Source organism: Sorex fumeus, unplaced genomic scaffold (genome assembly GCF_029834395.1).
Source record: "Sorex fumeus unplaced genomic scaffold, SorFum_2.1 ptg000047l, whole genome shotgun sequence".
NCBI lineage: Eukaryota > Metazoa > Chordata > Mammalia > Eulipotyphla > Soricidae > Sorex > Sorex fumeus.
This window is the reverse complement of record NW_026606104.1, coordinates 39428740-39440556: the sequence shown is the minus strand read 5'-3', so window position 1 is coordinate 39440556 and position 11817 is coordinate 39428740. Positions and strand designations below refer to the sequence as shown.

Here is an 11817-nt window from a genome sequence, read left to right as displayed (position 1 = left end):
CAGAGACCATTCAGATGCTTGCCTGGCCGGAGGAGAACTTAGCCTTAGTGGTTCAGCGTTGTGACTTGCGACCGGTAGCTATACCAGTGCCACCATTGACCGTATGTTCTCCGTGGAGTCGCAGGCAGCCCACTCGAGCTCCGTGACTTTAGAGGGACTTTAAGAGTGCCAGGTCGTGGAGCTACAAAATCACGCCCGATAGGAGGACCTATCAGGGTGCTCAGACACACACACATTCACACAGAGGTTATCACATTCCTCCCCCAGTCCCCCTAGAGATTTCCAAGGGAGCATACCTTCACAGCAGATCTTCCACAGATTGCCTCCTTTATCCGAGCCACAAGGTTTGGAGAGAAGGAACCTCCTGGGGGCCAATCCACACCAAAGGAAGGCCATTCTGATGAACAATAATTGGCAAACTTACCTTTCTTGATCATCAAGCCCAGATTCTGAGCTTTCCTGTGGATCTCAGAGAAGTGATCAAGAATTAAAGCTTTGGGGGTCGATTGATTCTGACCCATATTAAACAATCTCAATAAACAGAACTAAGAGAAGGATAATAAGACAAATACACACACTAAGGACACACGCACAGATCACACTCCTGCACTCGCTCGGACCGGTCCACTCTCTCACACGGGTGCGCACCACACTCACCAGTCACCCTGGGACTCCCGAATATGCCCAAAGGGCGTGCACGTGATTTTCACCTCCGGAGGGTTCAGCTCTTCCAGGTCTTCTCCCGGCGCCGGATTTTCCAGAACAGATGAGGCCTCCAGAACAGACAGACGAGGACCCGAGGAAACCCTATGTCCCCCCAAGTCCTCCCAGTCAGGGTTGGCCACTTCCCTGCCGCGGTCCAGAACAGACGAGGCCTCCAGAACAGACAGACGAGGACCCGAGGAAACCCTATGTCCCCCCAAGTCCTCACAGGGTTAGCTACTTCCCTGCCGCGGTCCAGAAGGGGACACTGTCCCCCCACAGAACAGACGGAATATTCCCCAGAAATTTTTTTTTTTTTTTTTTTTAAGGCCTTTTCAAAACCCGCTCTCTGGGCCCGTTTGCCGTCGGGAGATCTCGCTGGGGCCTCCAAATGTTAGGGCGCAGATCGTGATCTCCCTTTAACGACAAAGAGACTCCAGAGACTGCAAACAGCAAGCAAGGTTTATTGTAAGACTGGCTAGCCAGGGTCAAGCCGCCTACACAGACACGCAGGTCAGTTAGGTGAGGCAAGACCCCGAACTTCTTCAAAGGGGATCTTATATAGGCCTTCACTGGCCGTTACAGCAAAGCCCGCGCATTTCATAGCCAATAGATTTGTAACAACATATGCTTTCTTAACCAATCCGTGTAGAAGTACATCACTCCTTAGCCTATAGATTCAAAGATCAGCATTTACGTACATAGGCATTGTGACTAGTGGGCATCAGGTAACTTGGACATTTGGTTATCACCTTGCTTCCTCTGATTCTCAGCCCTGCATTCCGGAGGTGGATAAGGGAAGAGTTCTTAAGGGAGGTAACAGATAAGGAGGGCAGGAAAGGGAGAGTTACTAATTTATAGAGTTTTAACTCTGGAATCTCCCTCAGGGTCCCTAGGGACCTAACACTACCGCTGTGCTATCGCTCCAGCCCGAGGAACCAGGGGGATTACCTGGGAAAGGGGGTCCTTGGGCCTGTGTTTCAGATGTTGGGGGATGAGTCAGTCCAGGAATGTGGGTGTACCTGGTGTGTGTTGGCAGGGGGCAAGGCCAGGGAGGGTGGACGTGAGCGTGATTTTGTACAAGTGGAGGGCACAGAGGTGGACCCAGCTCTTTTGGCAAAACATACAAGGCACCAGATACTTTCAGGCCTGAACTCCGGGTCTCCTTTTCCTCATCAACTAAGGACAAAAGGGGAGCTCAGGACGCACCTCACCTGGGGCATTTTAGACCATCAGCCCCCACTCCCCACCAATGCCCTGAGGCAGCTGGAAGCCCAGGGCTAATTCTATGACTTTGGGGGATGGGGAAAGCTGCAGGGATGGGGGAGGGCATGCGCTCTCCTGCTTTTCTGCTTAAGAGTCAGGAAGAGTCATCAGGTCTGTGGATGTGGGGGCTGGTAGGACCCTGGCCCTGAGGCTGGGGCAGCTCTGAGAAAACAGTGACCTTGGGCTTCTCCAAGTTCCTCAGTCTCAGTTTCGTTATCTCTAAAATAGGGTCACTGCCCTCCTCAGAGCTTGCCCATAAGGATGAAACCCTATCGCTGCACTCAAACTGACATAGCCCTTACCACACCCCAGGCTCTCAGCAATGTTCCCAAATCCGGGTTGTCAGTTAACCCTCCCAACAAATCTATTGATCTTTTCACAGTGCTGGCACCAGGGCCCCATAGCAGGTTCCAGGCAGGGGTGGGGCAGGTGGAGGATGGGTGCTGGGATAGAGGTCAGCCTCTTGGAACTCCCTCTCTGACCCCACAGACAATTGGACCATTGTCTTTATGGCAAGGAGCTTCCAAGAGGGTGTTCAGGAGGTTCTAGGGGGTCCCACTGGCGATTCTCCGCCACCAAGGTCTCCAGCATTGCATGGTACAACGCTGCTCAGATGCTGCAGTGCTGGGAGACGCAGGCCACCCCAGCAGTGCTTAGCGCCCTTCAGGGCTATACCCAATCTTGCCAGAGAACCACGTTGGGTGCTGTTGGGTGCTGGGAATCGAATATGGGTTGGGTACATGCCAGGCACCCACTGTACCATCTCTCAGCCCTAGGGAGACCATTCTTTTTTTTTTTAATATTTATTTTGCATTTTGGGTCACACCCGGCAACGCTCAGAGATTACTCCTGGCTCTGCACTCAGGAATTTCTCCTGTCGGTGCTCAGGAGACCATATGGGATGCCGGGGATTGCACCCAGTTCGCTGCGTGCAAGGCAAATGCCCTACCCGCTGTTCCATTGCTCTGGCCTCTAGGGAGACGATCTTTTTGGCTTTGTTTGGGGGCCACACTGGCGATACTTGGGCTTACTCCCGGCTCTACACTCAGGAATCATTTCTAATAGGGCCTGAGGGACCAGATGGGATGCCAGGGATTGAGCCCAGGTTGAACGCATGCAAGGCAGCGCCCTACCCGCTGTGCTGTCTCTCCAGTCCCAAGGAGGAACCATCCTTATCCCAACTTTCCAGATCGCTGAAGTGATCTAACATGAAGCTGATCAGACAACTAGTAAGTGGTGGTTCCAGGATTCAAACCAGGTCACCGTAACTCTCCAGACCTGCTCAGTGCACAAGGGAAAATACTAAATGCAGGGCTGCCTTGTGAACACGCAATGATTGCATCCCTGTATCTCCCTCCCCATGCCCAGGTGGCCCATGGATGTCAGGCTCAGTTGATAGGGACTCAACATTTATTCCAGGAAAAGTTCCAAGAAACAATCCCTCCAGGTAGCGACAGCAGCAGCACCCACACTTTTACAGAGCCGAGCACGAACACCACAGTGGGGACGTGAGTGAGCCAGGGTCCCCTAAAGGGAGCAGCTGAGGGATGGGATCCTCCCCCCTGCCCCCATCCCTGTCCCCCAGCTCAGGCCGCCGTCGACGGGAAGATGAGGAAGCCACTGAAGACGCTATCGGCTTCGGATCCCTGGTAGATGCGGCCCTTCGCGGGGTCTTTTTCGATCCAGACCTGGTCTCCTTGCTGGAGCTGGAGCACCGACCCCCCGGAGACCACCTGGAAGATGCCCCGGCTGTTGGCGTCGCAGAAGCCCAGGGAGCGCTGCCGCTGGCCCCGGCTCAAAGACACAATGGACAGGCAGATGTCCCACTTGGACACCACCTGGAAGGTGAAGTAGTAGTAGCCGGGCACAGCACAGATGAAGCGGCCCGAGTGGTTCTGGTAGGGGCCTTCCTCGTTGGTGATGACCTTGTCGAAGATGACCACATTGCCGCCCATAGGGGGGTTCCGGCGAATGGCCGAGAAGGCTGGTCGCGGCTGGTCCTTGATGTTGCCCGGGTTTCCCTTGATGCCCTTCAATCCTGGGTTCCCAGGAGCCCCTGGGGGGCCATTGGGCCCTGGGGAGCCCATGAGCCCAGGGAGCCCGGGGGAGCCAGGCTCTCCCTGGTCTCCTTTGAGGCCTTGGATGCCTGTCCAGATGCCAGCAGCTCCTGGAGGGAGAAAGGCCAGGTCACAAGGAAGAGTCTAGTGTCCACCAGTCCTTGGGGAGAAGATGGAAACCTGGGTCTGTGGTGGAAGGAGGGCAGCGGGTGCTTGGTTCTTTAAGACGGGGATTCTTACAGACTGTGTGATCTTGGACAAATATCTGAACCTCTCTGAGCCTCATTGTTACAAAATGAGGACAAGTGTGTAAAGCCCCCCTCCCCCCCCCCCCCCCGAAAGTGTCAGGTTTGAGGAAAGCAGGACACTCTTGCTCCTCCCTCTGCTCTTCCCTTGCACGCTGCACTCCTTCCTCTTGGGCCACTAAGCCCAGCTTCCTCACGCTTGGGGGCTGCATATGGGATCCCTGAGTACACTATTTTGGCAAACACCCATGACCTCCCGGGTTTGCTATGGGTGGGGAGGTCGGGGCGTGGGGGGTGATTTCCACAAGACTGTTTGCTTCCTCCCTCGGTCAGGTCCTCCTCCCTTGCCCCTCCCCCAGCCTTTTTCTCTAGGGTATTTGTGAAAGCTGGAAGAGAGGGGGCCCTGGGAGAAGCCAGCATGATCCATCTCTGCTTGGAGAGGTGATTGGACCGAGAGGAAACAGGCTCAGAGAGGATCATCAACTTGTTTGAAATCACACAGCAAGTCAGGGGCTCCTGAGTCTAGCCTCCAGGCTTTCAGGGTTCCAGTAATAGACCAGCCTGTGTCTGGACTGCCTGGGGACTTTGAGATTCACTGAAATCTAGCCGCAATTTCTCCTCTGGTGGAGGAAGGGAAGACCAAACAAAGAACAAGGAAGCAGGAATGTGGGGTGCCTGGTGGGGCTGAGGGTGTGGCACAGGAAGAAGGTAAGGTGCCCTCTTCAGCCCCTGGGGTCAAGTGGACCTTAGAGGCTTTGTGGGGAGTCCAGGTACTCCTTAGTGCCACCCCCAAGCCTCCCACCTGGAGCCCAGGCCAGGCCACAAGAGAAGCTGGGCGGTGAGGGCAGACACTTACCTGGTTCCCCTCTCTCTCCTTTGAGGCCCGGACGCCCGGGTCGGCCGGGTACTCCTGCAGCTCCATTTGTCCCATCCGGAGCTCGGCACACGTCCTGGGTCGCTGTGGAGCTCAGGGAGGTGGCCAGCACAGCGACCAGCAGCCAGTCCCAGGCAGTCTGCATGGTGTCTCTGAGGAGAGCAGGGCAGGCCCCAGGCAGCTGGACACCACGGTCTCCCACCCATCTCACTTGAAACATACACACACACCAATGTGCAGGAACACATACACACCAATGCAAACACACAGGCCAATGTGCGCGCGCACACACACACACACACACACACACACACACACTTGCATGCACACAGCCTGCTCTCCACACAGTTGCACCACAGAACGAGCTGGCTCAAAAGCCCACTCCACACCCTGCACACACACACTGACCCTGTTCACCTGGACACACACATTCATACGCTCATGGAGAGGACCAATTCCATTAAGCAAATATTTATCGAGTACCTGCTCAGCATTGGATGACACTCTCCTGCCCAGAGGCAGAACTGGACAGACACAGAAATTCACAACCCCCCAGCACCGCACTTCCGCTCTGTGCACACTCACTCGCCTCTCTCAGCTCCTCTGTCCTCCCCCAGGGCTCTCAGCTGGCTCCCCCCAGCTTCTGGTGTCCTGGAAAGGACTAGGAGCCAGGAACTGGTGATCTGGACCACTGGAACCTCTTGCCTCCTCCAAGCTCTGACCCAAGGTCGCTGCTTGCCCCCATTCTGGGTCCTGGATTAACATCCCCCCACCCCCCACCCCATTCCTCTTCTGCCACAGAAACTCACTGGGCTCTCCCTCCCTGCCTACCTCTGGGCCAAACTTAGCCTTCAAGGCCAGCTGCCTGGTCGCCACTTCAGAGCCGCCCCTCACCCCCCACAGATGCTGCCTCACCTGCCTCTGTTGGCTGGCCCCTACTGGCTGTGCCTGCCCTCTGCCCAGGGACCCTGACGGACACTCAGAGGGGCGGAACTGGCTGGTGGGCAGGTTTCACATCCCTCCCCACTTCCTCTTCCCCTTCTGCTGACCCTGGCCTGCCCCCCGGTGGCCACAGGCCCGCCAGGGACATTTTGAGCAGAGCTCAGCAGGACCAGGACATTGGGTACTCCATCGAAGCCACAGCTGGGGTGGGGGCAGGGACAGCTGGTGTTGGGGTGGGGCCTGGGCAGGGCCGAGAAGAGAGAAGCAGAGGCTATTGGGGTGGAAGGTGTCTTTGGGGATTCGTAAGCCCCATTCCTGAGGATGAAACATGTGCTTAGACTCAGAGCTTAGAACAAGGACTAGCACAGAGAGAGATCAGTGCTGGCGTGACTAGATACTCCGGAACCTTCTAGACAGGCTGTGTCCAAGCTAAGTGGCCTAGGAAGGAATTCAACTCCTGGGGCCTCCGCTGCCTTATTTTCTTCATTACATATTGTGTTTGTGTATATGTGTGTGGTGTGTGTGTGTGGTGTGTGTATATGGTGTGTGAGGGGTGTGGTGGGGTGTATGTACGTGGTGTGTGTGTGTGTGTGTGTGTGTGTGTGTTGCTAGAATCAGACACAAGACCTCAGATATTCAAGGCAAGGACCCTACCATGAACCACTTTCCTGGTCCAGTTTTCTCATTGACAAACTAGAGATAACAGATTCTTCCTCATTGGATTATGAGAAAATCCTCCTTGGATTATATTGTGTCATGAAATATTTTGGCCCAAAGATTAAAAATGATCTTTTATTTGTTTTGCTTTTGTTTGGGAGCCTCACCTGGTAATGCTCAGGGCTTCCTCCTGGCTCTGCATTCAGAGATCACTCCTGGCAGACTCAGGGAACCATATTTGATGCCGGGGATTGAATCTGGCTTGGCCACATGCAAGGCTAGTGCCCTACCTGCTAGACTATTGCTCCAGCCCCAATAATGATCGACTTTTAAAAGGCCAAGGGGTAACAGCTCCGCCATACAACACTTGCCTTGCATGTGTGAGGCCCCTGAGTTGGATTCGCAGCACCCCCCAGCCCCCTGCCACAGACACACACAATAGTCAAGCCCCATGAATTCCATCACTAGAGAATTGCAGTTGCTGTTTGGTTGGACCAACTGGCCTTGCTCCCTCCAACTGATGAGATTTCATGACCTGTCAGCCTGGCCCACTTTGTCACTAAGAACTCTGCCTCTGTCAGACTGAAGCCCACTGAACTCCCGTCTGATGACACATGGGCTGTGTGCGTCCCACTTTGCCTCTCCCCAGGACCATGTTTTGATCCTGAGAATTCTGCCAAAGGAGGAGGAGAGGGTCTGAGAGCAGGGATAACAGCCTTTCAGGGCTGCTTCTTCATTTGCCATCCTGACTGGCATCCAACAGACCCACACAGGGAGACTAAAGAGGGCAGGGCTCCTCCTCCAGCCCCTCCCTGACTCCCCTGGAACCAGGCGATTAGGAGAGCTGGAATCTCTCCAGTTTACCCAGACCCAACTCACAGTGACCACGGGCAAAATCCATCACTCAGAACTTCTTCAATATCTTTGCAAAATGGGGCTCGTGCAGCCTCCTGGCTGGTTGCTAAGGATTATGGAAATGTAGGAGGAAGTTTCTGTCATCAAATGGCTTATTAAAATAGGTCCTCATGGCCCGTACAGGCTGTGCAACCTGCCGCGGCTTCCCTGACCTCTCTGAGCCTCACTTGCTCCTCGTGCGTGATGAAGGAGTAGGGGAGAGGCAGGAGGTGTCTCTTGCCGCCCTCACAGCACCAGCACCCACCTTTGAGGATCACCTGGGTTTTTTCATTCCTATAAGAGGTGCTGGAAATACCATGTCTCTCTGCTGACCAGCATGGTTAGCGCCATCATTCCTCTTAGTTGAGTCCTGGGCCAGGGACACTTGCCCATGGCCTCCCAGGAAGTGTCAAAGTGTTTGTTTATTCTTTAAAGTTTATTTATTTGGGGGACTGGAGAGACAGTACAGCGAGTGGGGCTCTTGCTTTACATGTGCCCATTCCAGGTTTGATCTCCAGCACCCATGTGGTCTCCTGGGCCTGGCAAGAGTGATCTCTGAGCACAGGGCCAGGACTAATTTCTGAGCACCACTGGCTGTGACCCACCCCCAAAGTGTTAATTTACTTCTTTTTGGCTTTTGGGTCACACAGACTGGTGCTCAGGACTTAACTCCAGGTGGCACTCAGGGGACCACATGGGATGCTGGGGATCGAAGCCAGTTTTGTTTTTTAATTCAGATCCATATTTGGTGGCCCCTGTTTCAACCCTACAGTTGGGGGTTGCTCCCAGCAGTGTGGGGAACTGTGTAGATCACAGGAAGGCCTCCCTCAGGCAATGTATGTGCTCCAGCTGTTCTGAGCTCTCTCCCTGGAGAAACTGGCAGAGTTGGCATGAGAAAAAGTCAAATATTGTGAAAGGCTTCTCAAAGAGTAATTTTTCAAAATACTCAATACACATTTCTTAGAGAAATAAATAGTCGTCATACATCAATTCCCCCTTCCCTTCCCTTTGTCGCTGTTATTAGATTGACCAGAAATATACACTCACATACAAACACTCACACACTCACACACACACACACACACACACACGCTTGTGTGACAAGCAGCGGTCAGACACCTGACCAGGTTGCCCTCACATCTCTGGTTGTAGTTCTCCTGGTGGGGTTGTACCCTTGAGCCCCCCAAGGCTCCCACAACCCTGGCTGAAGCATGCAGAGATCTCACACTTAGTTGCCATTCTGGGGTCCCAGGCGGCAGAGTCAAACAGCTGTGCTCCTCAGATGTGGGCGACCCTGGGGACGAAACTTAAAATCTCACAGCTGCAAGGCAGGCGCTTTGCTACTCAGTCATCCCTGGGCCCTATCAAACTTTTATTTTTGGGGCAATTGTAGGATGATCAAGGTCAGTCAGTGTAGAATAGGAGGAGGGAAATTATATAGACCTTTACGTGGAGAGTGGAGAGACTAAAAAAAAAAAAAAACCCACCCCAAAAAAATCTAACATGAATTTGGAAATATTCATAAAATTGCTAAATTAGACAAAACTGGCTGACATTCTAGAGGACAAAAAAAAAAATTGGAATTATCCTGTATATTGGAAAGAAATCATTTGCATCATGAGCAGTCAAAATAATTCTCAACTTCCCAGTTTTCCACCGGCTCGCAGCTATCTTTATAGAGCTGGCCCTGATCAATGGTAAATAATAAGTCCAGCAAAGTCACTCTCCCCTAGAGGGTCAGCTGAGCCTCAGGAGGCTCAGGAGACAATGTTCTCATTTGAATTTGAAAGGACACCAGCTATCTGTTTGCCTTATTTCCAAGGGTTGGATGATTTTACTTATCAGGCTGTTGCAAGAGTCTGCACACTTCCTGAGAAATCAAAGGCATCAATAGTCATGAACGATCATTTGTGTAAAGGGGTCAGTGGTAGCTCTGAAAGGCAGGGGACGCCTCCAGCCAGAGGGCATGACTGTCTTCTTCCATTTCCCCAGATCTCAGGCTCTGGGAGGAGCAGGAGACAAAGAGGCGAGAGCGAGTCCTGTGGGAGGTTTAGAAAGTCCTACCCCCCCAGGCCTGTCCATGGGACCCAGAATCAGAGACTCTCAGGCTCAAGATCAGGGTTTTGCTGGCTGCAGGGCAGTGTTTGGACATCAGGGAGGAACTGCAGGGTATACCTTGTGTCTTCAATAACAGCCTCTTGTTCTTTGTCTCTTTTGGAAGATGAAAGAGTGTGTGGGATTGTTTTATGGGAAGTGGAAAGGATCATAAACAACAAAGTTATGGAGGGGTCAGAGAGACAGTGCCGCCTGTAGGGAGATTGCCTTACACGTGGTTGGCCCAGGTTCGATCCCCATACTCCGTATGGCTCCCTGAGCCTGCTGGGAATTACCCCTGAGCACAGGGCCAGGATAAGCCCCGAGCACCACAAGTTGTATCCCCCTTCCATCCAAAAGAAGTTGTGGAGGAGATGGAGGCAATGTGGTTCAAATCCAACACCTGCCTCCTTTCCGCTGTGTGCTCAGATACAAGCGAGTTCCTATGTCTGGGGAGGCTTGAAACCATCAGCTTCTCCCTGGTACCACAATAAGTACTTGTGGTAGAAGTACTTATTGTGGTTCGATCCCCCTCCTTCTCTCACACCTGCCACTCAGTGACCACCCCCACATCCCTCCCTCCTCCCCAGCATGGAGACCTATTGAGCAAAAGAGGTTTATCTGGGGAAGGGTGGAATGAATAGAAGACAACCATCCTCTCATACCTCCCTCCTCCATCACCCATGCCTACAGGGGAGTAGTAAGCCTGAGAACACAGGAACAGCTGCTCCTGGAGAGGGTTCCCGCGCCCCCCCCCACCATCTAGCTGGAAGGGCACTAATGGGAACCACTGAAAGAGAAAGCCTCAGTTTCCCCTAGCCAGTGAGAGAGGAAGGAGGAAGCCACAGTTCTTTTCTCTCCAGATGTTCCATCTCTCCCCTATCAACCTGACACATGTTCTACCCCCAGGGTCTGTCTCAGCATTCTCGGGGCTTCCCAGGAACATAAAACTCTGCCCTGGAGCCTAGGCTGACAGGGAAACTAAGATACTGGGCAATCGCTCCTGGAGAGATTTAGACCAGCTAGACTTCTTTGCGGTTTTCTGGCATCTTTTGGAAACCCGTGTCAACCGATAAGGAAGGCAAGGAGCATCTGGGAAACATAAAGTAACAAAAGAGGAGACTAACACCCAAGAATGGCCGAGATTAGTACCAGGAATTTTGCTCCATGGTTTGGAGGCCAGCTACACATGCTAGGGGAAAAGGGAGCTCAGATAGAGAAGGGAGCACCAAATAAAGGGTGTTGGGAGGATCCTCCCAGGATGGGAGAAGCATGCTGAAAGTAGACTATAGACCAAACATGATTGCCACTCAATGCCTCTTTTGCAGACCACAACACCCAAAAGGAGAGAGAGAACAAAAGGGTATGCCCTGCCACAGAGGCAGGGTGGGATGGGGGGGGATGAGGGTGGGAGGGATACTGGGACCCGTGGTGGTGGGAAATGGACACTGGTGGAGGGATGGGTACTTGATCATTGTATAATTGAAACCCAAGAACAAAAATTTCTAAGTCTACAACTGTACCTCATGGTGTCTCACTAATAAAAATTTAAAAAAAAAGGGGCACACACACAACTCTCATTTAACTTAGCCCTATACTAAGTTCCTCCCCATTTGGGGAGCTTCTTTTCTTTTCTCTTCTACTTTCTAATAAACTTTTCTATTTTCCAACTCTGAGTCTGAGCATCTTTATCATTCAGCATTTTCATTCTTGAAGAGCCTGGGAATTGTGAACGAACAGAGACCCGCGGGTGCCACTCCAGCATCATAGGCACCACACCAGGCAGGCAGGAAGGCAGGCAGGCAAGCAAGATGGAAAAAGATGAAGAGGATTAAGAGATGGTGAAGGAGTCAGTAGGGAGCAGGGCCTTTGCCTTGTGGGGTGAGCCCTGGGTCCCACAGGCTGGTAAACCCCCAGCCGGTGAACTGGGGACCTTTAAGGTTTGGATGGTGCCAGCTTCCCGGGAGCTCAGGAGAGGTGCCATGGCAAGAGAGTGATGTGTGGGTGGGGGGAGAGGGAGAGCACCGCATGCAGGAAAGATGGCTCCTTCGCCCTCACCTGACATGGAGCCTACCTCTGCCTGTTC

At 53.0% G+C, this 11817-nt stretch overlaps 1 protein-coding gene across 3 annotated transcripts; it reads right to left on the bottom strand.

Moving 5' to 3' along the window:
* Positions 1-3360: 3360 nt before the first annotated feature.
* Positions 3361-6118, bottom strand: C1QA (complement C1q A chain). 3 transcript variants are annotated; one of them, XM_056123373.1, is made up of 3 exons: positions 6060-6118; positions 5127-5296; positions 3361-4135 (listed from the first exon to the last, which is right to left on the bottom strand). In XM_056123373.1, exons 2-3 carry the CDS (start codon positions 5287-5289, stop codon positions 3555-3557), a joined length of 744 nt encoding a protein of 247 aa, XP_055979348.1. In that variant the 5' UTR covers positions 5290-5296; positions 6060-6118; the 3' UTR covers positions 3361-3554. The 3 variants fall into 3 exon arrangements, with proteins under 3 accessions (XP_055979348.1, XP_055979347.1, XP_055979346.1); XM_056123372.1 differs by having other exon boundaries at positions 5976-6080; XM_056123371.1 differs by lacking the exon at positions 6060-6118 and adding an exon at positions 5628-5749.
* Positions 6119-11817: the final 5699 nt, after the last annotated feature.

Bases quoted from the DNA above. Each gene is read 5' to 3' on its own strand.
- C1QA (XM_056123371.1), bottom strand. The intron at 4,136-5,126 runs GTAAGTGTCTGC...TTCTCCCTCCAG, and splicing joins AGGAGAGAGAGGGGAACCAG to GAGCTGCTGGCATCTGGACA.